The following is a 23639-nucleotide window of genomic DNA, read 5'->3' on the forward strand; positions in this document are numbered from 1 at the left end:
ACTCCAAACCTTTGCATCCCTTCGTAGCCCCGGCCGTGTTAGTCAGCCATTTTATTCAGCCGTTACCCAAAACACGACCATTGGCTCTGTGCGGGGGCGAAAATACGAAAGTAAGCGCCATGTCCCCAGAGCTCCAGCGGCCGAGGGGAAAAAAGGAAAAAAAAAACCAACCCAACAAAAGCCCTCATAATTATTTAACAAACAAAAACGCCATCTCTTTGGAGCTTCCTCCCGCGGGCTGTTTCTGTTTCCCTGGGGAAGGGGTGAAGGAGACTCCCCCGCCAAGAGGCGGGGCGCCTGCAGCCCAACGGCTCCAGCGGCCGCAGCCAATCAGCGGCGGGAGGACGCCAGGACGCCCCCGCCTCCCCCGGGCGCCCCGCCCCACCCCGCCCCGTCCTGTCCCGCCCCGCCCCTTCGCGGCACCGCCCGCCCGCCCGCTGCGGCGATCGGCTCCGGAGGCTGTCGGGGCTGTCTGACCGCGCTCTCTTCGCCGCCGCTCCGCCATGTGGCTGCCGGCTGTTTGCGTGCTGCTCTTTCTCGTGGGCGCCGGTGAGTTCTCGCCGCCCGTTTTCTCTCCCCTTCCTTGTCCCGACCCTTTTTGCAAACCGGGACGGCTGCAGCCGGGCCCTAGATACCTACTACCTATCTCCACCCCCGCCTCCAACGGGTCCTGGGTGCAGGCTCTCCGCCAGCCCCGGAAGTAGCCCCGGCCAGGCATTGGGGGGGAGGGGGGCGAGGAGGGGTGTGAGGGAAGGAGGGCAGAGCTGCCTCCCGTGGCGTGCGCAGCCGTTGGGCAGGCGGGGAAAGGAGGAGCGGGTGTCGCTGAAGCGGCGGGAAGGAGGGGGGAGGACCGGGGGAGGGAGGGGGGACACGAACACGACGTGAGGCGGACGGTCTCGCGGGGCGAGCTTAGCGGCATCCCCCCCTCAGCCCCACCGCCGCGGTTGCGGGGGGACGTGTATATGTGTGTGTGTGTGTGTGTGTGTGTGTGTGTGTGTGTGTGTGTGTGTGTGTGTGTGCTGGTCCCCCCGCTCGGTGTGTAGGTTCGCATGGCCGCTGCCCGGAGCTCCCGGCTGTCGCTGAGCGGCAATGGGTGACGGCGGGAGTGTGTGGGACTGCTGTTTTATGAGCTGTAGCTCGCCACCCCTTGGCGGGGTTGACCCCCAACCCCGGTGTTTTCCTCGTCCTCCCCGGGTTGGGAGGGTGGGGGTTGCTTCTTGCAGAAGTTGCGGGTGAGAGACGCCGTGATCAGTGGAAAGCTCCTCGACTTCTTTTTTTTTTGCCTGGAGCGATAGGGCAGCTTAGCTGAACGGGTTTCCTTGAAGAAATAACGATGTTTACACTGTTCCTTGGCTGTACGCTTTTTTTAGGGTTGATGGCATTTCTTGACCTTAAACAAAGTTCGGGTGCCTGCGATGTGTAGATTACATCTCGAACTCTAGCGAACGAGAAGAAACTCAGTGGATGAAGGGAGAATTCAAAAAAAATTACAACATTTTCACTGATGTGCCAGTGCTAGATTGTTCTCCTGTCAGTAAGGAGCACATCTAAACTTATGTATTTAAAGCCAGTATCAAAATCCGTGTCTGGCTTCCTGAGTTAGCAGTAGATGGGCTTAAATGCTGGCGTGTTTTGCAGTCAGTGGGAAATACAGTTCTCCGTGAAGTGCAACTACCAAACATAGCAGTTCTGACATGGTGTGCCGTCTTCCTTAATTTGCATTGTATGTAAATCGAAACAATCTTTCTGTGGCAGCTTCACAACTTGTGTGCTCTTAAGAGCCCCCAAAGTGGGCTCTAAAACTGCTTGCTTTATGTGACACCCATGAGCTGATTATCCATGAGAAAGTTCGAGGCTGGGGGCTCACGTACAAGTCTACTGCTTAAGGAGTTTGGGAAGCTACTGCAGGAGGGTTATATTGACTTCCTCATACTGCAGGAAGAACTTTGGAAGCTGGTTGTGGAATTGCCATCTGTAGTAAGCAGTCAGATTCCCTATAGTGAGGTAGCAGCCACAGAGCCAGCACAACTTCATACTAAAGCCGTCGGATTTGTGGAGGGCAAAACCTGCAAATACTTACCTGTGTGCCTCTGCTGGTGACTTGTCTTGTTATTTCCCCAGCACTCTGCTGGTGGAGCTGTCCACATGAGTACTTCTTGATTGGATTCAGGCAAAATATGGCAGCTCTCACACACTACACAGCAGCAAACTGATGGAATTGGTAACTTACAGCTCCCTGTCATTCTGTGCTAACACTAGTGAGAAGGTCATAATCAGTTTGGTCTAAACTCCTTCAGGATGGTTGGTTTTTATTCGGTTTGGTAAATATTTGGTAGAATAGTTGCTTCCTGTAATTGCAAAATCATCTTTCTTTGTGATGGACCAGTGGAGAAGTGTAGTTGTGCTAGCTCTAAAGGAGGGGAAACAACTAAGCCACCACACAAAACTCAAAACCCAACAACCCCAAGAAACATGAGAAACCTTTTATTATGAAGTAGTGTTAAAATAAAACAGGTGTGAAACTTGTTTGAGGAAGAACCACTGAAGCACTATAGCTTTTAATTGTGCATTTATTTTTTATTTGTGCATAGTTTGGGGGTTTGGGTACAGTAGCCTTTTGTTCTGCTTTTATTACTTCTATTTTTTGAGGTAAAGTTTTAAAAAATACAGCACAATGAGTAAACCAGAGAATAATTACTTCTCTAGTTTTAAGTGCTGTAATGCATAATGCATGTTTAGTCAGTTTTTTACAAGCTTTTGATGTTCAGAAGTAATCCAGTGACACTTGTGTGAGAATATTTAAACCGATGTTTCAAGGATCAGTGCTTTTTAAATTTGATCTGAGACTGTTGCTTTGAAAAAATTCAGCTACTGCAAATAATGACTCAACGTTTGCCGATTTTATTTTTTTCCCCCCTCCTTCCTTTTCCCTATTTGAATTTAGTCATCAAATACATATCACAATTCTTGCTGGTTTTAGACATGTGAACACCAGTAGCTCCTCTGAAGTCACTGGAGCTACCACAATTTGTAAGTCTCTGTGCTTTTGTAGTGCTAAGGGTTCTGATCTTGTTTCACAGCACAAGTCTTTTAGTCAAGCATTTTGAATGCTTAATGCCACTGGGACTTTGGAGAATAATGACTATTAGGACAGCTAGGTTACAATTTCATACAAACAAGGAAAAAATGTAGAAAATACAGGATTCAAAACCTTCATGTGTTGCAGTCAAATCAGTTTAATTAACCTCTTTCCTCTGGTTCCTGGTATAAATACCAATGTTACGATTTTTTTGTTTTCTCAAGAACTGATGGTCTTCATTTCAGACCACATCTTGGCACAGGATTTAGGTATTTTTTGAAACAATGTTCAGTCAATACCATGGTTTTAGAAGGATGGTGCAACATGGGTGAGAAATTAAAAACCAGTGGTGATAACATAATTATGCGTGGTGGTGATTTTCATTACCTGCATCAAATACATCAGTAGCATTAATCACAAGGATTTATAATACAGAACATTTGTTGTTGCAAATTGTCCATTTTCAGTTCTGTTATGTATAAACTCAAACACTAAGTAAGTAATAATCTTATGTAATGTATGGTATTGTGTGTGGTCTTCCTCTGAGAAGAAAAGAGAATTTGCAAGAGAAGATCACAACCTATGGGCATTTGGCTCCACCTTCAGAGATAAGAAGGAACAAATGGCAACCTTTCCTTGTTTTGCAGCCTAAGATGCCTTGCCTACCTTCTCTCAGAAGGCTTAAAATAGAATTTTTTTCCCCTTGTCCATGGCAAACTATGAATGATTCTTGTGTGGAGCTGATGGCTGGACCTCTGTTTTTAGATGCCTGTGTGATCAACAGCAGAAATTTGAACACCTGTGGTTAATGTTATGTGTATGCTTTGCAGAAACCAGGAACTAATGCAGTATTTCAATGAATGACATTTTAGGGGAAATGTTCAAGTAAATGGCAGCCCAAAGTTTTATTACTTTATTTTGTTTTAATTTTATGATAGCTTATGGTATTTATGGGTTAAATGGGTGTGACAATAGCTAAATAGCTAAAGGGGAATTGAAATAATGCCTTATTTTGCTTCTTTTATTACTCTCTTAAAACATTCTCTTTTTATGGTTTCATGGGCCAGTTTGTTCTGTTTTACCAGGGTGCATGTTGTAGGTAATTTTCTTTTGTCCACTTGCATATTAAGAAATAATTCTAAATGTGTCAATTCTCGTTTTTCTTTTTAGGTTCAGCCCAGTTGCTATTTAATGTGACAGACTTTGTTGAAATAACTCAGTGTAATAAAACTGTCATTTTGCCTTGCTATGTGACAAATCTAAAGGAAAACAGCACAAAAGTCATGTTTGTTAACTGGAGAAAAGAAGACAAAACAATTTTTTCTTTTGATGGAGAAAGAGAGGAGTTCCTCAGAGATCCAAGTGTCCCATCAGCTAACTTAGTATCTCAGGCAAATTTACCCAAGGGTACTGCCTCTCTAAAGCTTAGCAGTGCGGAAGCAAAACCTGGAAATTACAGTTGTCAAGTAACAGAATTAAACAGAGAAGGAAGAACAACAGTTGAACTTCGAAACATCTCAGGTGAGTTTACCTGCCATTGCTTTAGAATCTGTTGGGAGAGAAAACAAGCAAAATATTACAGGGAAGTGAAAAACAATTAATATAACCATGTATTACTTTAAATTTAAAAAATCACAAAAAAACCAAGAAGTCACCCAGGCCTTCTAACTTGACTGCTAATATAATTCTTTATTTTTTTTTTAATAAATTATAGCAGAGTGCTTCTGTGGAAGAGATCCAAGCACATTTTTTTCATCCTGTAGTAATGTCTAAAGATCACTCATCTAATAGAGTAAAGCCTGAGCTTTCCCACATCTCTTGGGTTACCTAATTGGTGATATATTTAGCTGATATTATTGCGTTACATACCAGAACACCTACCTAATATATTTTTGTAATATTGAGTATCCATCCGTCACATCAGCTGCAGAAAGTTATTCCTTGAAGAATTGCATCTTGCAGTCTAACTAAGCTGGAAAAAAAATTACAGGTAAAACCAATAGACGTTCTATATAAGAACTCTAAAACTTGAGCTGAAGGTAATGCAGCTTTACAGTGAGGTTGAAAGTGCTGTTACTAGGCTGTAACTTGTTACAGTTTTCTAGCATTAAATGGTGTCTTCAGAGGACAATGTTAAACTAAAAAAAATGGTGAATAAGTGATGAGTTTCTCGTTTAGTGAGCCATTTTACCTTGTCTTGCCAGACACAGTCCATGTGCTCTAGTGCCTCAGCTATTCAGTAATGGGATCTGCTGTACATGTGCAACCTCTCTGGTATTCTGCAGAAGTGACAGTTTCACTGAACACGTGTGTATTATTCTGCACAGGAGACTTGCAGGTCTCTTAGAAGCACTGTGTAGTGTATGTGTAGCACATGGAGCCTTACCTGTGCACTGTTGAGTTGTCCTAAAATGTCCTTCTGTTAGCTTCTTCATTTGTCATTAAAATATTGATGAATCTCAACAGATGTGTCCTGCTGCAAACATTGATTTATTTTAAACTGTGTAATTCACAGTTGGGTCTAGTTTCTGAGTTAACCATTTGCATTGCAAAACAAATGTGATTCTGAAATTAATTAAGGGAGCACAGTCACTGAAAGACAAAGAATGCTACAGAATTGTTCAGTGTTTAGAACACTGCAAAAACATTGGAAGACATACAGGCAGTTTGCTACCTCCTCAGTCAACCTTTTTGGACTGTTTTTGCCATTCAGCATTGAGCTTTAGAAGGGGAAGCGAAGCTTGAGGATGTCATAGAATCAAGTTTCATTTGCAAGTTTTGTAGTTTTATTTTTACTTTGATCACATTTTGAAAGTGGCATAAAGACTTCAAAGCTGATGTAATTTTTCTCATTTCATTTTCTAGTTGTCAGTTGTGATGACGTATGCACATCAGCACCAAAGGAAAAACGTGGTTAGTGAAGAATTTATGGTTGCAAGGTCACATTAGATTTGAGAGTATATTCTAGAAAATGTAAAGCTTAGACCTATGTTTGAGGGGTTAGCTGAAGGTAAAATGGTCTTTTTTTCCTCTCTTTAAATTCCTCTGTGTAATTTTTTGTTGGTATCTGCATGCTCAAGTCTCTGCAGGTGCCAGGCTTCATGGCTGCTTTTTTTCTATTTGTAATACCTAGTAGTGGCATCTGGAAATGCTAGAGGGAAGTGAAGCTGCTTCAGAGTCTTTGCTTGCAGATGCTTTCAGTTCATGAATAATTTTCAGTTATATTGAGCAGGGTTATTGGGATTTGCCTCTATAATTTAGCTTATCTGGAGAACAGCAACTGTGCACTGAAGTTATTGTTCAATATTAGGTGCTTATCCTGAAAACGCAAATGAAGCAAAAAGCCTTTAAACAATTAATTAGGCTTCTTTTGCCAATGAGGAAGTTTCTCTACTTTAAGTGTATTTTTTCTTGCCTTGTGCTAATGTTGCAACAAGGTTGCAACATTACAAGAGGGATGGAAAAGGGGGAATTTGAATTTAAAACTGTCCTTAGGGTATTTTCTTGTCAGTGAGAGTTGCGATGAATTGTTACTTAATTCCATGTTTCTGGAGCTGCAGATACAGCTTTTAAATACGGAGAGTAAATGCAAGGAGTATGCATCTATATGAAGATTAGAAATTTCATTGGAAGCAAGTGTTGAAGCAGAGGAACAGTGGCTAGTCTAAGAAACGGAGACCTTGGATTCCACTGAGTGAGTCTGAAAGAACTTACGAGCAGAGATGCAAGAATCAATTATATTTTCTAGTTCAGTGGAGATATTTTCAGAATTTTATGTTGGAAGGTGGCTTACATGGTCTTAAAGAAGAGGCGACTGAACAGCCTAAGGCATCCACGAGGTAGGAGAGGGAAAGCTAAATGGGGTGATGGTGAGATATCCTAAAGGAAAATGTATGATTTCTAGAATTACCATAGCAGTGTTTCCATCTCACTTGGCTTAGCTCCTGTATTCCTTATCACACACCTGGATTTCTTCAGGAATTACAGCAGTTAGAGGTAGAGTAGAATAGCTGGGAAAGCATGCAGTTGGACTTCTCACATCTTGCTCAGTTTTCCCGCTTAGCCTGAAGACACCAGTTTTGGGGGTTTTTTATCTGCTATGCTGTGCTAGTTGCACAAGGTAACAAGCTTATACTGCCAGGCAACAGCAAATACATATCAGCTGCTGCACTGGAGGTTAAAACCTCCAGTTTGGAAAATGTTACAGTAACTAGAATAAAATAGGTCTTCATACAAAAGGTGAGTGAGAAATGCATAGTTAGAAGTCATAGCTTGCTTATCCTGGTTTTGCCTGGGATAGATAAGCTGGGATGGGCCTGTGTTACTGTCCATAGCACAGGGTTGTTTTCAGTACTCTTGAGCAGTGCTCACACAGCATCAAGGCCTTTTCTGCTCCTCACATCACCCCACTAGTGAGGTGTCTGGGGTTGCACAAAAGGCTATGAGAGGACATAGCTGGGACAACTGACCCCAACTGACCAGAAGGGGTATTCCACACCATATGACATCATGCTCAGCAATAGGATTTGGGAAAGAAGGATGGGGACATTAGAAGTCATGGCATTTGTCTTTCCAAGTGACTGTTAGGTGTGATGGAGTCCTGCTTTCCTGGAGATGGATGAACACCTGCCTGCTGTGGGAAGTAGTGAATTAATTCCTTCTTCTGCTTTGCTTGCTTGCATGTTTTTTGCTTTACTTATTAAACTACCTTTATCTTGAATTTTCTCACTTTTACTCTTCTGATTCTCTTCAGCATCCTACTGGGAGAGACTGAGCGAGCAGCTGTGTGGGGCTTAATTTCCTGCTGGGGGTAAACCTTGACAGCCTGTTACAGCTCTTAATGTATAGCATTACATAGCATACATTGTTGAACAATCTAGAGCGTAGTCTAAAAAGAAGAAAAAAAATGTAAAGATAATAACCTCAGTTTCTGTTGTCTTTCTACCATTTTTCTCTGTTCTCTAGGATCATGGTTTCTTCTAGTGGAAAGGGCTATCATCATAGTGTTGCTGTTCTTAGTTATTATTTTGTGTTCGGCTCAGTTAATTGTTATTGGTAAGTATTGACTCTTTAATTATTTGCAATCATTGATTTGCCCTGAAATTGCTTGCTTGCATAAAGACATCCATGTAAGATGAAAGATGGTCCTCACATCTAAAAGATGTGTGGTAGAATTGATCCAGGTAATACACAGAAGGGTGATACATCTGCTTTGTCAAATAACGTGGTGTTTGGTTTGCTCTGGAATCCTCTCCTGATCATCCATATTGTTCATTTCTGGGCTTTCTTGGCATGAATCAGCTACCAGGAAAGAGTTACATACAGTTCTCAAGATAGTTCCTAATTAGCAGTACTACTAATAAGAGCACACCAGGCTACACTCTTGTGTGCTGTGTAGTCTTCCTTTTCAGTAAGCACGTAATATATATTTTTGGCATAGAGGTATGGAAACACCTGTCTGACATAGCATTTGCAGAGTTTGGGATCTTTCAGCTTGGGGGAAAAAAAAGAAAAGCATGACCTCATCAAAAACATGTTTTGTAGAGCTTCAGTGTGTCACATGCTGTCCCAGCCATGCAGTGTGGATACAGGTTCTGTGTTGAAGGAGGTACAACCCTAAGCAGTGGGGTCTGTCCCATCCTGTTCTGTTCAGGGGCTGCTTCCTGGGGTAAAGATTTTTAGCAGCTGCATGTCTTTGTAGACAAAGGTATGACATGCAGCATTAAGGGTCTTCAGAGGTAATCTGCTGTGTAGTGATGTTTCTGCTGCCAGATGTGTTGCAAATGGTGAGCTTTTTTTGCATGTGTCTAATTTATTTTGGGGGGGGATAATTGATCATACTGTGATTGGTTAGAACAAGGAAGTTTTTCTTCACTGTTGGTTCACCATGGTATTATTGAGTCATTAGAGACAGAACTGTTACTGACTTTGTGATCATAAAATATATCAGAAAGATGGTGCTCTTAATATAAATATAAATTTGGATCTTAATATAATATAAATTATATTAATATAATATTGATTATTAATATAAAATTGATCATTAGTCCTTCAGCACTTTTAGTTATAATTTAACACAGACTTGAGTGATTTTGTTAAATGTTTTTATTCACGTAGTATCCATTCACGAGTGTCAGATATCCTTAGATAATTCTTACACACTGTTATCCAACATCTACGCAATGTAGAGTGTGCTTTGTGTCCTAGTCATTCCGTTCAGGTACAGTTTTGCAGTTTTACATAAGAAATAGAGACTTTTTTCAGACTTTTTTCAATTTGTAGACTTCTCAAAGATAAAAAAATTTCTACTAGGAGTCAAATCCATAAGAAATGGAAAGAAATCGCACTCAGAGCGATTTATAATAATCTCATACATATTCAGCCATCTGTATGTAATTTCCTTCATTACCTTTTTGGGAAGGTCTACACATCATACATGACTCTTCAAAGGTCCCTTTGTGGGCAGAAAGTAAAAAAATACATATTGTTTTAGTGATTTCCATGACATTAGATTCCTGATTTTCATTGTTCTTTTTAATGGTTGAGGAATCTTTGAGACTTTTAGAAATTTTCATTGCCTTGCATTCATAGCAGAACTTTTCACATCTTTAGTATTTTGATAGAAGAGTAATATTTATCCTGAAATAACCATGGATACATCCATTGAAAAGCACTAATGTTTTACAGGAGTAAGTTGAGCCTGCTTGGATTTTTTTGAATCTTCACACTTTATTGTAAGGTCTGTGACTTCTGTGGGGAAAAGCAGTCATGCTACCTCTAACTTAATAAATATGGGCATACTTACTGTTTGGTTTTCTTGGTTTGTTTTTTTTTTTTTCAGGGGGAGGGGAGGGGCGGGGACTGGTTTCCTTTAATTTGCACTGTTTTAGTTAACCTGTGAATCCAGCAGTCCTACGGTATACCTTGAAATAGTTTGTGTTGGTTTTATGGTGTGGGGAGGTTTTTTGGCTTTTGGATTTTTTTGTTGTTTTTTATTTTTTTCAGGAAGATGGAGTAGTTTTTTGGTGGTTGGTTTGTTTTTTGTTGGTTGGTTTGGTTTTTTTTTCATTTTTTACTTATATGATTGGCTTTTAGAGTATAAGTGTAGCATGTCCATTACTTTTATGTCTTGCTTTCCTTATTTAGCATATTTATAATATGAAAAAAATTTCCTTTACTGATCTGCAGGAAGTTTTTACTGTTAGTGCTATTGCAAATAAGTGTTTGATTTAAATGGTATTAGTACTTGAGAGTGTGTCTGGGGTCCTGTTGTGCTAGGCAATGTAAATATAATGAAAGACAGACTTTTAATTATGAGACAGAGTATTCTGTAATCCTTTCATAGATAAGATACTATTAAAGATTTTGTCATATGTACCCTCCAAAATATTTACTGTAGCCTTGTGGTATTTTTTTTGTGCTAATGCAGTGCATGTAAGTGGGATGTTAATTCTGTAAGTGCTCCTTTTTTTTCTTCTTGAAGTTACTTGTAGTATTTGTTCTCATTTTGTGATTACCAATTTCAGCATATACCAAGATTGATGCTATTGGTTTTCAGCCTTGGAGAAAAAGTTACCTTTTTTGTTGCCTTAGTTTTAGCAATGTGTAAGGCAGTAACAAACATGGCTTATTATGCTGTTGTATTTGCACTGTTCCTTCTTTTCCAAAGAATACTGAAGTGCTGCTGCTTTGAAAACCTCCACTGGAATCAACCATTTCTGACACTGCAGCTATTAAGCTGTGCGGTTTGACTGAAAATTAGGTTTATGTATGACCTCTGAACATCTGGGTCATCTCATAGCACCTAGTCATCATCGTGGCATTCTGGTGAGATGGGAACACTGTTCTGTTCCCTAGGGGACAGAGATGGTATGTCTAAACTCACAGTGTCACAGCAAAGAGAATTGAACCTGGAATTTCTAAATCCCCATCTGACAGTCACCTGAATAACAAACTCCCTGAAACAGTATTTAATTGTCAGTAGTGCATCTACTTGAATTAACCTGTGCCATGTCCTGAAGTTATTAAAATAACATATCACCTGAATTGTATAGCAGGAATTAAGAATTTTACTAGAATACCTATTCCAGGTTTCATTTGTCTAAGTCATATTAGCCATATCAAAACAGCGAAATCAAATGAAATCTCAGAAGTATATATATTTGTAGGAACTTGTTTCTTTGTTGAGGACACCAGTCCTAATCAAAATCTGTGTATTTTAGTGAGAGAATTTGTATGTCTGTCTGATTGCTTTCCTCTCTGTCTCTCTGTTTTGTCTTTAAGTGTTAAAATATGAAATTGAAACTTCGATGAAAACGGGCATTTTTGTAGCAGGTATCATCTTCACAGTTGCTGCTGTTATAGGCACTGTTCTTTTTGTCCAAGGTAAGTGTATTAAAATTGCCTTTCTAGTTTAAGGGCATAAGAGCACAAATGAATCTCCTTATGCAGTAGTATGGAAAGTAGTACCATCTCTTAATTGTCATCCACTAATTTTAGAATGAAAAATAAATAATTTATAGAATACAACAGAAAGAGCATTGTCACACCCTCAGATGATTATAGTTATATACAGATTCCAAATTTATTTCTGTTATCTGTCCTGGTGAGTATTAGGGGATAGGCAATGACTTCTGATGTTTCAGTGGGATTTTTTTTTTCTGGACCCTAAAAAGTTGATGATACTAATAATATACTTCTGTTGCTTTGTGCTTTATTCAAATAAAAGACTTCTGTTTCACTAATTTCCATACAAATGTTTACAGATGGCTATGCTGCACAGAATCAAGCTGGTCTTGGCCTAATTGTAGTACCTGCTGTGATTTTGGTACCACTTCAATACTTGATGTTTGGAATTGGTGAGTATTTGTTAATTTGCTAGCTTAAGAGCATACTGATAGAAAAACTGAGCTCCCTCCACCCTCACATAATCTATATAACTGCATTCATTTTTTTGTAAATAGGTGCTTTGATAGGATCCTGTATTCCTGACTTCTCTAATATCTCAAAATGAAGTATTTAAGCTGTGTTTGTTTGGCTAAGTTGCTTCAGGGGATAAGTGTAAGATACCTGTTTGAAAAGTAAGATTTCACGTTAAGACATCTGAGTGATTCCTGCTCTTCCTTCCTTGGTCTTGGTACTGGGATGAATAGTTAACTCTTAGGAAACATGCATTCTACATGTGGCTTGGTTTTACTTTTATTTATATATACATACATTTTTATGTGTGTTTGCTTCCAAGAGCCCTGAGTGACTTGCAGTGATTTGTGAGTTTTCTTATCACACTGAGAGGCTGAGCTTGGAATTTAGGAGAATCTGTTTCCTATCTGGATAATCTACCTTTTGTGTCTCTGTAGTTAAACTTTAAAAATTACAGTTTTGTTTCTCTTTTTTCTTTCTCAGTTTTCAATAGTCTACCACAAGCAGCATATGCTCTGATAGCTTTGCACATCCTTGGTTACATAATTGCTGTGGTTGGTTTTGCACTGTGTGTCTCAGGTAAGCAATCTGTCTTCTGTAGAAGTGTCTTTTTTACTTTTTTCTGTACCTGATGTTTGTTTATTTGTATGTTGAAGTGCTGTGAAAATGGCATTGCTGTATTAAGTGTTGCCAAGTAACTTCTGTAAATATACTTTAGGACTGCTGTTAAAGCTCTCTTATCTGATGAAAATAGAATAGCCCTAAGGCAGTATTGTATATATCAGTTTCATTAGTATGACTATATCCAGTGTGACTGCATTCTGTGAGCAGCTGTTTTTAAAAAAAAACAAAAAAAAGAAAAAAAAAAGTTTAAATTTTGTCACAGTTAAGAGTCACCTAAAGCCAATGTTGACCTTTGACAGTATCTCGTACTGGGACCTGAGGTATTTAGAAACTAAACTAGAGTCATAATAAGTTTCTCACAATTCATTAATAAATCAGAAATCTCTTGTATGTAACAGGTAACTGAATCACTGGGAAACTAATGCCATTGAAACAGCCTAAGAAAGCAAATGCAGAGACAGTGAAGTTGGAAATGTTGGACCATTTTAAGTGTGGTTGTTGCTGTTACCCTGTTTCAGTACTGAGAAAAGTCAAAGGAACACCAGCTAAACTCTGCATGCAACCACACCCCTTTGTCTCTATCTCTAACCCTTGCTTTGTCCCCTGCTTGCTTTCCCCTGCTGTGAAAAAGGTGAATTTAGGACTCTGCATCTTTTGTGGTGTATTTAGTAGTAGATAGAATACATCCTTTAGTTCACTGGAACCCTGATACTCCCTGATTTGTTTCATTAATCCTTTGGAGTAATACAAAATGGAAAATGTTTTTATTATGTTCTTATGTGGAAACTCTCGCTAGTTTTTCAGGGTGATTTTTTTTTTACAAGTCATATGAGCTAGACTGGTACCTGTACTTGTGGAGCTTTAGCTTAATGACCATTTGCTGTTAGTAGAAGTAGCACATCCCAGGCTGAGCTCACAGATGATGACATAGACTTCTCCTGGATCAGAGAACAAGTAGTTCCCGTAGTGAGCTATGGTTATATTGTAATGACCAGTTCCTGCTCTGTGATACCTCTGTGAACACGGAGCATTCCTGTGATCTGTGATGGATTTGCTTTAGAACTACCCTCATATTTTGCTCCCTTCCCTTTTTTTAACTGGTTTTATCAGCAAGAGTACTGTATTTTTTAAATCTAGTGCAATTAGAGTTCAAAACAATTGGGACTGAAGATGTATTTAAATGTGAAATAAGTTTTCTGAGGATGTCTTTATGGAATAAACTAAAATGAAACAGTCACAGTGAATGACAATAGAATAGCTAAACTGTAGTAGAACAGTACAGCTAAGCAGGATGAATCAGTAAATGCCTCTATCATTAAAAATGTATACAGAAGAAGAAAGATGCATAAGTAGTTCTAGGATAGCTTTGAAAGAGAAATGAGTTTCATCTGGTTTTGTCAGGCTTATTTCTTTTAATATTCAGCTATATCTGAAAATAAATGTGCTTTTACTTGTGTCAGATAATATAGTTTCTTGTATTGTGTTTTTTAACAGCCTGTCCTCCATTACATGGTTCTGTTGTGATTGCTGGCTTAGCTATTATGGCTATTGCAAGTGTGCTTAGTCTGGCTGACATATTTATTATGGGTAAGTAAGTAATGCCTAACATTCAGCCTTTGAATTTTTTTAGCACTTAAATATTCAGAAGAGCAGTTTTCTCTGTTGTACTTTCTGGAGGTAGATGTAGCTTATTTGAAAACAAAATGTGATTTCTCGGTCACATAGTTTGAAAAATTACTGAAAAAAATTTCTGTATATATTTCCTTTGTTTCATAGAGACTGGTAGGAGAGGAGGCAGAATATTGAGTAAAGAACTTTAGAGCTTATCATAATAAACTGTACTGAGGTTGACTCACCCAGATCTCTTAAGTGAGAGTTTTTTGACATTGCTGTTTAAGCTCTGAATTTAGCCAGTTGGCTAAATGGGCTAAATGGCCAGTTGAGTGGGTTATGGGATGGTGCAGATGAAAGCTTATGAGAATACGAATTTAAAGGAGCAAAATCTACCTAGTGATTTCTGTTGGTTAGGGATAGGTTAAAAGCAGTTTGAATGCTCACCTCGCGTTTTAGTGGATCCTACTTTTTCTTATGCTTAATTTTAAAAGCCAGGAGCAGATAGCAATACTTTGTTTATGGTCTGTTCACCAGATCTCAAGAAGATAAGAGATTTCAAGGTATAAAAGCCAGTCTAGCATGCTAAAATAGGCAAAAACCACAGAAGTGGTTGGTGCAGACATCTCTCAACTGGCACACCACAGCACAACATTATGTGGAATTCACAGCTTGGATTTGAGAGCAGAGTGGCTTTTTTGTTTCTAACTGTGCATGAAGGCTCTTCATACAGCTTGTTAGTCTGGATGAAAAACCATGCAGGTGGGGATATATTGCTTCTAGATGTGAGCTGATGTGTACGCACTCATCAGTCCCTAGTCTGCACCAAACTGTGCAATCTTCCAGGTTTAGTGTGCGCTTGCCACATGTGGGCATGGCCAGTAATAAATAATAGATTCTCAGTCAGGGAGGATTTCCATTGAAGAAGCAATTAAGGCAGAATGCCTATTATTTTATACCTGAACTAGATAAAGATTAGTTAAAAACATGACAGAGGAGGAGCAAGCCTTTTAACAATGACAAAAGTAATTTTTATTGACTTTGGACTGCTTGTGTGTATGACTTTGATTCTGTGTGATAATGGTCTACATAAATACTGCATTTGTAGATAGATTATGCTGTCTGAAGAGGTGAAATGTTACTGTCAGGGAAGATTCTGGAACACCAAAATAAACACAAAGAATAGCGTGTAGCATAATTCATTTTTATAGGTGAATGCATGAGTGAGGCAATTTACAGACTGCTCACGATGAGATTATTCAGTTCCTAAACAGAGGAGAGCATAGAGGCTTTTATGAATTTGTAGGTCATCATATTAAGAGGTTTTGTGTAGGGCAAGCTTCAATTTTGTGTATTCTACTCTGTTCCAAGTTTTATTAGTAAATATTTTTCTTCCATTGATTATGACATTCACCTGCCTGGTCACTTTTTTGTAATTGTTTTAGGTTCCAGAATGAAAGATCATCCTCGTCCAGGGGTAAGCTTAAAATTAATAAATTTGGGGTGACTAGATGGCTCAGGGGATTGTAGTGAGATACTGAACCTTTCTTCAGTAGTTCGAATTCAGACCAGGTTGGTAGCAAGCAAAAGTTCTGGCTGTGTTAACAGATGTCTAATGTTGAGTGAGTTGGTGGTCTTCATTGTCCCTATGGAGTGTGTCTATTGTACTGTACTTGCCACTCTGGCCTAAAAGCCAGGGACTGTTGTGCCCAAATGGAGTTGCAGGGGTTGTCACAAGAAGGCTGTGCATGTGAAGGGAAGCTTGGTGTTCTTTTACAATACAGTCTTTCTCATAAATTTCTCATAAAGACTCTTCGCTCACCTTAATGAAATGCTTTTTCATTAAGGTGAGTGCAGAATACCATATCATTGAATTTCTTATCTAGGTGGCTTATAATAAAGACTTAGGGGTTTTTTTCCTGGGTTTTTTTACATCAGAACCTTTTAATAAATTCTTGAATCCCCAACTATGCAGGTGCATAAGCCTTGTTCTTTTTTTATTCTCTTATTTTCCTCTAATGCCCCTTAATTTGATGAGACCATCTGAAAGCAGATTGTCTTATCTTTAGGTCACACAGAACAAATGGAAAAGCACTTTTTTTTTTTTAAAGAAGGTTTTTCAGGTTTGTTTTGTTTTTTTGTAATTCTAGAGTGATCATTCCTAAGATAGTCATTTTCATAGACTAGTACAGTGCTTTCTAGTGATCCGTGAATGCTGCCTGATACCTAGATTTAGAAGCAAGAGGCACAACTATAAAATACTGCTAAAATTTCCATATATCAGGGGAGCATGACAGATACTAAGTCATCCTATTTCTTGGCTGGCAGTCATAGTATGAGACAAATTTCCAGTCCTCTTCATTCTAAAGCCTGAGACCCAACTGTTGAAGAAAGATGGTTTCTAACTGTTGAAGGAGAGCTGACTGCAGTTAGGACAACAGATTTATTTTTTTTTTCCTTTTGAATTCTCTCATCCATTTTCATTGTAAAGAAACTATTTCAGAGGATCAGTCTCTTACCTATAGAAGGAATATAAGTGCACAGAGTTAAAAAAAATTGAAGAGAAAGTCCAGAGTTTGACTACATTATAAAAATGAGCTGTTAATGTATTACAGATACACTTCTTTCAAAATGCAATCTTTACTTACAGAATTGGGAGCAAACAGGGCAAGAGGAGATTTTTTTGTTTCAGCTTGTTGAACTATCATTCAAATAGAAACCAATGTGCTAAATAACATTGTGGAAGTCTATTCTCTTTGAGTTGTTCCCTTCACAAGGGGGGTTTTATACTGCAGTGAGGATTTTACAAATGAAAAATAGCCACAGTTATATAGTGAACACCGTGTTACACTCTGAATTGGAGACAGGAATGAAATCAATTAAAAAATTAAAACTTAAAGGTCATTGGAAATCTCAGCCACTAGAAAAATAGTTCTTGCAGCTGCAGTCAGTGGATGGTGAGATACAGAAGAATTTGACTGATAATAATTCGTGCCTGTAAATTTACAGAAGTTATGGAAAGACCTAGTGGCAAATTAGGTGTGTTAATATGTTGCTTGTTTCTGTCAAGAGCTGCTCAGCACACATTGCTGTACTGAGAGGCAATAAGTAGTGTGAAGTTATTTTAAAAATACATTTGCGTTCTGTGTAATCTAAAGACTGTGGAAAACTTAATGTTGGTGAAGTGCTTTTGACATGGGGGCACGTTTACAGAACACTGCGTAGTATTTGCTTAAATTGGAGAGAGAAAAGGTGCATATTTAAAAATCTTCCATCTTAACCAATTACTGACCTTTTTCTAATGGGTTTCTGTAGATTGTCTGTGTTTTTTCTGATGTCTACCAGACTTAATGCACAGCTGTGGTGTATTTCCTTTTGGGGAGATTACATTTGGTTGCTTGGCTACTTTTTTTTTTTTTTAATCATGCTGCTTTATTACTGTTGATCAATTAACAGAAATAATCAGGTTTTAGAGCCTACAAGTAGTACTTGCATGCCTTTTGCTGCCACCTAGAGGTATTTCATCTGACAAAAAATTTACAGTGGGAGTAATATGATCTGTAGAATACAGTTAATGATTGATTATTTTTTTCAGAACTGTAGTAAGTAACTCTATTAACGTCCAGCTTTCTTCATTTTTGTAGAATCACTACTTACTGTATATGTCAATTAGAGTAATTTAACTGTGGCGAGCCAGAAGTAAACATGAAGGCTTTTTATACATATATATATTTTTAAATGTTTTGCAGAAAGCTGTAGAAGAACCACTAAATGGTAGGTGATATTCAAGACTTACCTTCTAACTAAGAGACTAATTATGGAGAAAGTTCAAAAAATAGTTGTAATTATCAATATATCACAACTGATGTGGCTGATTGGCACGTCAGCTCAGTCAGTAAGAGTCTGATGTCTCAATGAAATGATGCCTGCAGCTCCACACCTCTTGTTCCGTGCTGCTGTGCTTGCTAAGCAGTGGCATTGTTTGACTATTTTAGGACAAATCTAATATCACAGAGTATCTGTGATCTAATATCACAGGATACCTACCCACTTCGTTTTGCAAAAAGTCCACAACTTTTAAGGGGAAAAGAGGTGGCAGGTCATGAAAGTTGATGCTCGTTTTTCTTCATGAGCATTTAAACTTGGTGGAGTATTTGTGATTATAGCAAAATCTATCCTTGTCACTATTCTTTTGATATTTTTTTGGGGTGGGGAAATCTCTGCCATGATGTTGGGGAAACTGGCAGCACTTACCAAGATGGGGGAAATTAAATGGGTGACTCTGAGATAGTTTTAATTTTCTGCTGTTCTGTTCACTAACTGCCATGCTGAATAGTACTAAGTTCTAACCCAAATTTTAGAATTAATCTTAATATTAGTTTTGAAGCATTTCTTGCTGTTTGGCTCATTACTAATCCATTTGCTTGGCTTTCAAAGATGCAAAAGGAGTGATGTTAGAGTGATGGTAAGTCCGAATATGTGTCCAGATGTTTATTTTAATTAACGTGTATTTGGGGATTTTTAATTTTGGAATTAACTGGTACTAATATGGTGAATCTTGGAGGACGGGTTTCAGTGCAGGTGCTGTTCCTACTCAAATTACATTTCATGGAAAGAAAGAGTACGAATTTTCTGAATCACACATATGAAGAGATGAGTTGGAGGGCAAAAATTAAACAGTATGTCTCTGATCAAATGTGGAAAGTCAGTCTGTATGCTTCCTCTATGCATTTATAGTGTTTAAGATGCATGGACTGTTTCCTTGGTGGTGGGTTGATGTCTTTATTTTTTGAGGTGTTCTGGTTTTATTTTTGTTGTGAATATGACTAAGCCTTCTCTACATATTTAATCGGTGATCTCTCATGGAAGTTCACTGGAAAGTGGTTTACAAATAGACCTTCTCTACAATTCTCCCCTTTAGATGCTCTTAAAATTTTCTGGGGTTTTTTTAGATTGTATTCTAATAAGTTTATATCAGTTATAATCAGTTTATAATTAGTTCTAATCAGTTTATATTCTAATCAGATTTCACGCAAATTTATTATTTTCCAGGGTCAGATAGTGGTGTTTAAAAATTAACAGAACTGAAACACTTCTTAATAAAATTTAAGAACTGATTAAAAGCCTGAATTCTGAACTTTAAAATCTAAAGGTTCACTGTGCATTCTGCCAGTTAGTTTTGCTTGATGTTTAAAGGTCATTAGATATCATAAAGAAATAGGTATTTTGCAGTGTCCTGGCTGAATGTAAAATTTATTGGAAATTGAAATGTCCTCAATTCTGAGATTAGTCCTTCCTGATTTTGCAGCAACTTGTAAGATAGCAACACTGACTACTTGTAAATAGACTCTTCCTAATATACAGTCAGCAATGAAATGAGAGGGACTACATTAACTTGGCCCAAAATTCCCAGACTGGTACCTACAGCAGGTAGCCAAGTTTGCAAAAATTCTTGTTTCCTGCAGCTCATATACATTAGAAAAGTAACATATACATTAGAAACACATACATATTAGAAACATAAACATATACATATACATTAAACATATACATAAATATACATATATACATAAACATATACATTAGAAAAGTTTACCTTTCTGGATTACTCTCATTGAAGAGCTGAAATTGTAAATTGGATGCTCAGGTTTTAAAATTAGAACAGTCTATTACTGATTCTTTTATATTCCAAACTTTAATAATTTTCATGGGGGTAGGATAAAAGAGCACTTGTTGATGCTATTGGTACCTCAGTTTCGTCCTGAAAACTGAGCAAGCTTGTCATGAGCTATCACTGCACACTTAGCCTAGTATTCCTGCATCAAATTACAGCATTTTGCTAATCAGTATAAAGAGTAAGGTTACTCTAAATCTGTTAATTTACTTCAAATATTTTTATATCATGCCAGTTACAGAAAGCATGCACTGGCAGTGTAGCAATACATGAGGTACTAGTTAGCCCTAATTGGAAAGAAGGTCTATCAGCTGATTTTGAAAGCAGGATTCCTTACAAATAACATGTGCTTCTAGGTTTATATTATTTATGACTACTGCATTATTTATTATTATTATTTAGGTTATTTTCTGAACCATTATGAATACAAGCACTTTTGCAGTACAAAGGGCAACTGAATTGTTGCATTGATAAAATATATACCAGTTAGTATAATATGAGTTAGGAGGCATGGAAGGTAGGTCCTGCTTCAGAAGTGTCAATTGCTTGTTCTTCAAGGCAGTGGTTTGAGATCAGGAACGAGATGTTTGCCAGTCTCTTGCATTCAGAACTGACCAGAAGGGAATTAAGGGCAGGATTAGTACAGTTAGCACGTACTGCTGAAGAACAGGGTAAAGTTTTGCTTGGAGATAGACTTTTAAATAAGTTGAGAGTTTCTTTCTGGATCTCATTTACAAAAGCCTGCCTTCTCTTTTACTGCTTTTGTGGAGTTTTCAAAAGCACAGAAATTGCTAATTATCCATTTAATTTTTACTTTTAGGGTGAGACTACAAGTGTCTGCCTTTTCTACCCTGAAAGATGTCTTCTAAAAATATTGGAAGGTTTCTCAGACAGATAGCAAGGGCACTGACATGCAAATCGGAGGCAGGAACCTTTTGAGCTGTACCTGCTTTCTACCTTAACCAGCTCCCCTTGCAAGTTCACACACACACACACTGATACGGAAGGGGACATGTGTCAGATGCTGAAGAACATTTACTTACAAATGGCATTTGAAAGTAAACCAGCATTAGGAGTAAAGACAGGACACTCTGTTCCAGTATTTGAGTGTTAGTTGTACTTCCAAAGTTTGAAATAAAAAGAAATTATTTTTTTTTAGCTGTAGCTGAGGTACACAGGACAAAATGTTGCTGCTCCTCCCAAATAATCTTTTCTCTCTCTTTTTCAATTCCCAGAACCACAGAGTTATGTGATATTTGAGAAGTACACCGTTGTTGATACACTGTGGCCTTGAAGATGCACTAAGCAAAGAGAAGAATTTCAGGAAACTAGTTGTTTTGCATGTGTGGCAAAAGTGCTTTTGATATAAATGATGTAATTTTTTAGTCACAGCAGCTGTAGCAAGGAACATGTGTATTTGCCCACATGTGATCTTTATTTTCTTTTGTTATGGTATATATATGGTACAGTTGAAGGCGAGAATATAAAAAGCACTGTTTGCCCACTATGGGGTGTCCCTGCAGTAATCCTTAGTGGTATTATTTTCAAAACCTATCATTAGTCACTGCTTTGATAATGGGCCTGCTCAGCCCAGAGATTGCAATACCATGTAGACTATTGTTTCTTTTATTTGTGTGCATGGACAAGGTATGGTCATGTGTCTTATGATACAAGCAGGAAATAGCGATTATACAAACACTTCTTTTCTGACATTCAAACTTTTATTAAAAAAGTACATAAAATGCTTATACACAACGTTGTGTAAGTACAGCGATTACTCCCAGCTCTCCTGAAGTTATGAACTGAATTCTCCCAATTCCACAAACCAGAAATATTCCTCTCCATGGGCAGTAGTCATGTATACTCTGGTGGCCGATATTGTAGTCCAGTGAGAGAGAGCTCTCTGTGCCTCTTCGTATTTTTTTGATGAGAAACTGCTCAGTTGTTGGAGCCTAATTCAGCATATGAATTACAGAGCACAGCAGGTAGTAATTTTCATGCTGAATGCGGTTCTTGTGTGTCTTCATGATGTGCAGTGTGTGGTACTGGAAGCCATTTCAGACTTTCTTAACTCAGTGAATTTGTAGAACTCATTGATGCTTCATAAAAATAGGAGTTGTCCTATTTAGTGTCTTTTTTGACAGTTTTAAAATCTGTTTTCTTTAATGGAAAAGGAACCATTTCACTTCTGACCCAAGTTTGTGATGCTGCTGGTATGTCACAAATATATAAAATAAGTAAGAGGAGCCAATGAGAAGTGAGGAGGCTCATTTTGTGTATATATGTAAGAGGAACAGGTAAAAATTCATTTTCTAGGACTTGCACATTCCATGAGCTTTTACCATGTTTTACAGATGTTTTGAGAGCTTTTCCAATATGGTTCTCTTGGACTTTGTGTATATTTTGTAGAAATTTTCACTCTGTTCTGTTCGTACTAAGCTAATATGTTTCAAAGGCACACATGGTTTTCTCCTTCTAACAATTTAAAACTTTGTTTAAAAAGCTGTTGCCAAACAGTAATGTAATGAAGTCCACTTTTATAAAGAATCCCGAGAAATCTGGCAAGTCTCAGAGTTGGATGTTAAAAACTAAGGTTCATATCTGTGTTGTGGATGCACATTGCAGTGATTCAGGTCTCTGCATGTTGTGCTCCAAGTCTCAATGCAGACACCTTGTGGCAAGAACTCAACTAAATAAAATGGAGGTATCTGAATTTACAGAATTTACTCTCATAAGCAGTCCTTTTACTAGGGCTGCAGGACTGAACATACTGGAGCAGCCCATGGTCCAGTCCTCACTAAGGTCTGTGGAAGTGGCCACAGTGAAGAGAGTTAAGTCATGGGGTACAACATGTTAAGAAGCATATATAGTTTACACTTTCATACCTTCACTTTTGTCAATGTGATTACAATTAAGCTCCTATACATGAATCTTCTGATACAGGTTTTTCCATAATCACAGCACTCTCTACCTGAAAACGGGAGATTACTCTCAGTTTACAATTCAGTGTAAGAATTTACCTGAATAAGGACCATGCAGAGCTCCCTAGGGATTCCCTCTGGCAGGTTGAAAGTTGAGCAGCTGAGGAATGAAAAACAAATCAACTGGAATTCTGTTGAGGTATTCTGCCTTATAAAATCACTTTTTATTATAGCTTTATGCTAAGTTCTGTAAAGCAAACTGCAGTAGAACCTGTCTGTGTCACTGTGGGGTGAATGAGGCTGAGCTGTTACTAGGCTTTCCTGAAGCATGAGGAGCTCAGTGGCCCTGTAATCACGCATAGGCTGCAGAATCAGTTGCCCCAGTAATGGGAGAAACCCACGATGCCCTTGTTGTGTTACACATTTCTTGTGGGCACAGAGTTAAAAATGAGAGTTTAAAAGTTGTTCATACACCCAGCCCTTTCCCACCAGTAATTTAAAACCAAAGTTGTTCATAACTATTGCCATTTGTGGGTGTACGTATGTGTGTATATGTAAGTATATAGACAATTTAAATATCTAAAGATCTATAGTCTTTACCCAAGAAAATGTTTTTATTTATTTATGAAACATGAAACAATTTTGTAAATATTGTGCTAATATACTTTCAAAATAAAGTCATTTTAAGTTGTTTTTGTGAGAGACTTTCTCGTCGCTAAGGCAGTGAACTTGTATAACTGGTGCCATTAATTCACTGTTATGACTTTTCTCCTCCCTGCCTTTACACCCTCTCTCCCAGTTTACCCAGTGG

At 38.3% G+C, this 23639-nt stretch overlaps 1 protein-coding gene across 4 annotated transcripts; it reads left to right on the forward strand.

The window, feature by feature from the left end:
* The first annotated feature begins 410 nt into the window (after positions 1–410).
* On the forward strand, positions 411–23521 carry CD47 (CD47 molecule). 4 transcript variants are annotated; one of them, XM_030462646.1, is made up of 11 exons: positions 429–549; positions 4250–4600; positions 5945–5992; positions 8045–8134; positions 11363–11464; positions 11845–11937; positions 12482–12577; positions 14117–14209; positions 15679–15710; positions 17983–18007; positions 21143–23521. In XM_030462646.1, exons 1-11 carry the CDS (start codon positions 504–506, stop codon positions 21199–21201), a joined length of 1035 nt encoding a protein of 344 aa, XP_030318506.1. In that variant the 5' UTR covers positions 429–503; the 3' UTR covers positions 21202–23521. The 4 variants fall into 4 exon arrangements, with proteins under 4 accessions (XP_030318513.1, XP_030318506.1, XP_030318519.1 ...); XM_030462653.1 differs by lacking the exon at positions 5945–5992 and having other exon boundaries at positions 411–549; XM_030462659.1 differs by lacking the exon at positions 17983–18007 and having other exon boundaries at positions 21143–21256.
* The last annotated feature ends 118 nt before the right edge of the window (positions 23522–23639 follow it).

This window comes from Calypte anna, chromosome 1 (assembly GCF_003957555.1).
Source record: "Calypte anna isolate BGI_N300 chromosome 1, bCalAnn1_v1.p, whole genome shotgun sequence".
NCBI lineage: Eukaryota > Metazoa > Chordata > Aves > Apodiformes > Trochilidae > Calypte > Calypte anna.

Bases quoted from the DNA above. Each gene is read 5' to 3' on its own strand.
- CD47 (XM_030462646.1), top strand. From the start codon at position 504: ATGTGGCTGCCGGCTGTTTGCGTGCTGCTCTTTCTCGTGGGCGCCG. The intron at 11,465-11,844 runs GTAAGTGTATTA...AAATGTTTACAG, and splicing joins CACTGTTCTTTTTGTCCAAG to ATGGCTATGCTGCACAGAAT. The intron at 18,008-21,142 runs GTAGGTGATATT...TTCAATTCCCAG, and splicing joins TGTAGAAGAACCACTAAATG to AACCACAGAGTTATGTGATA.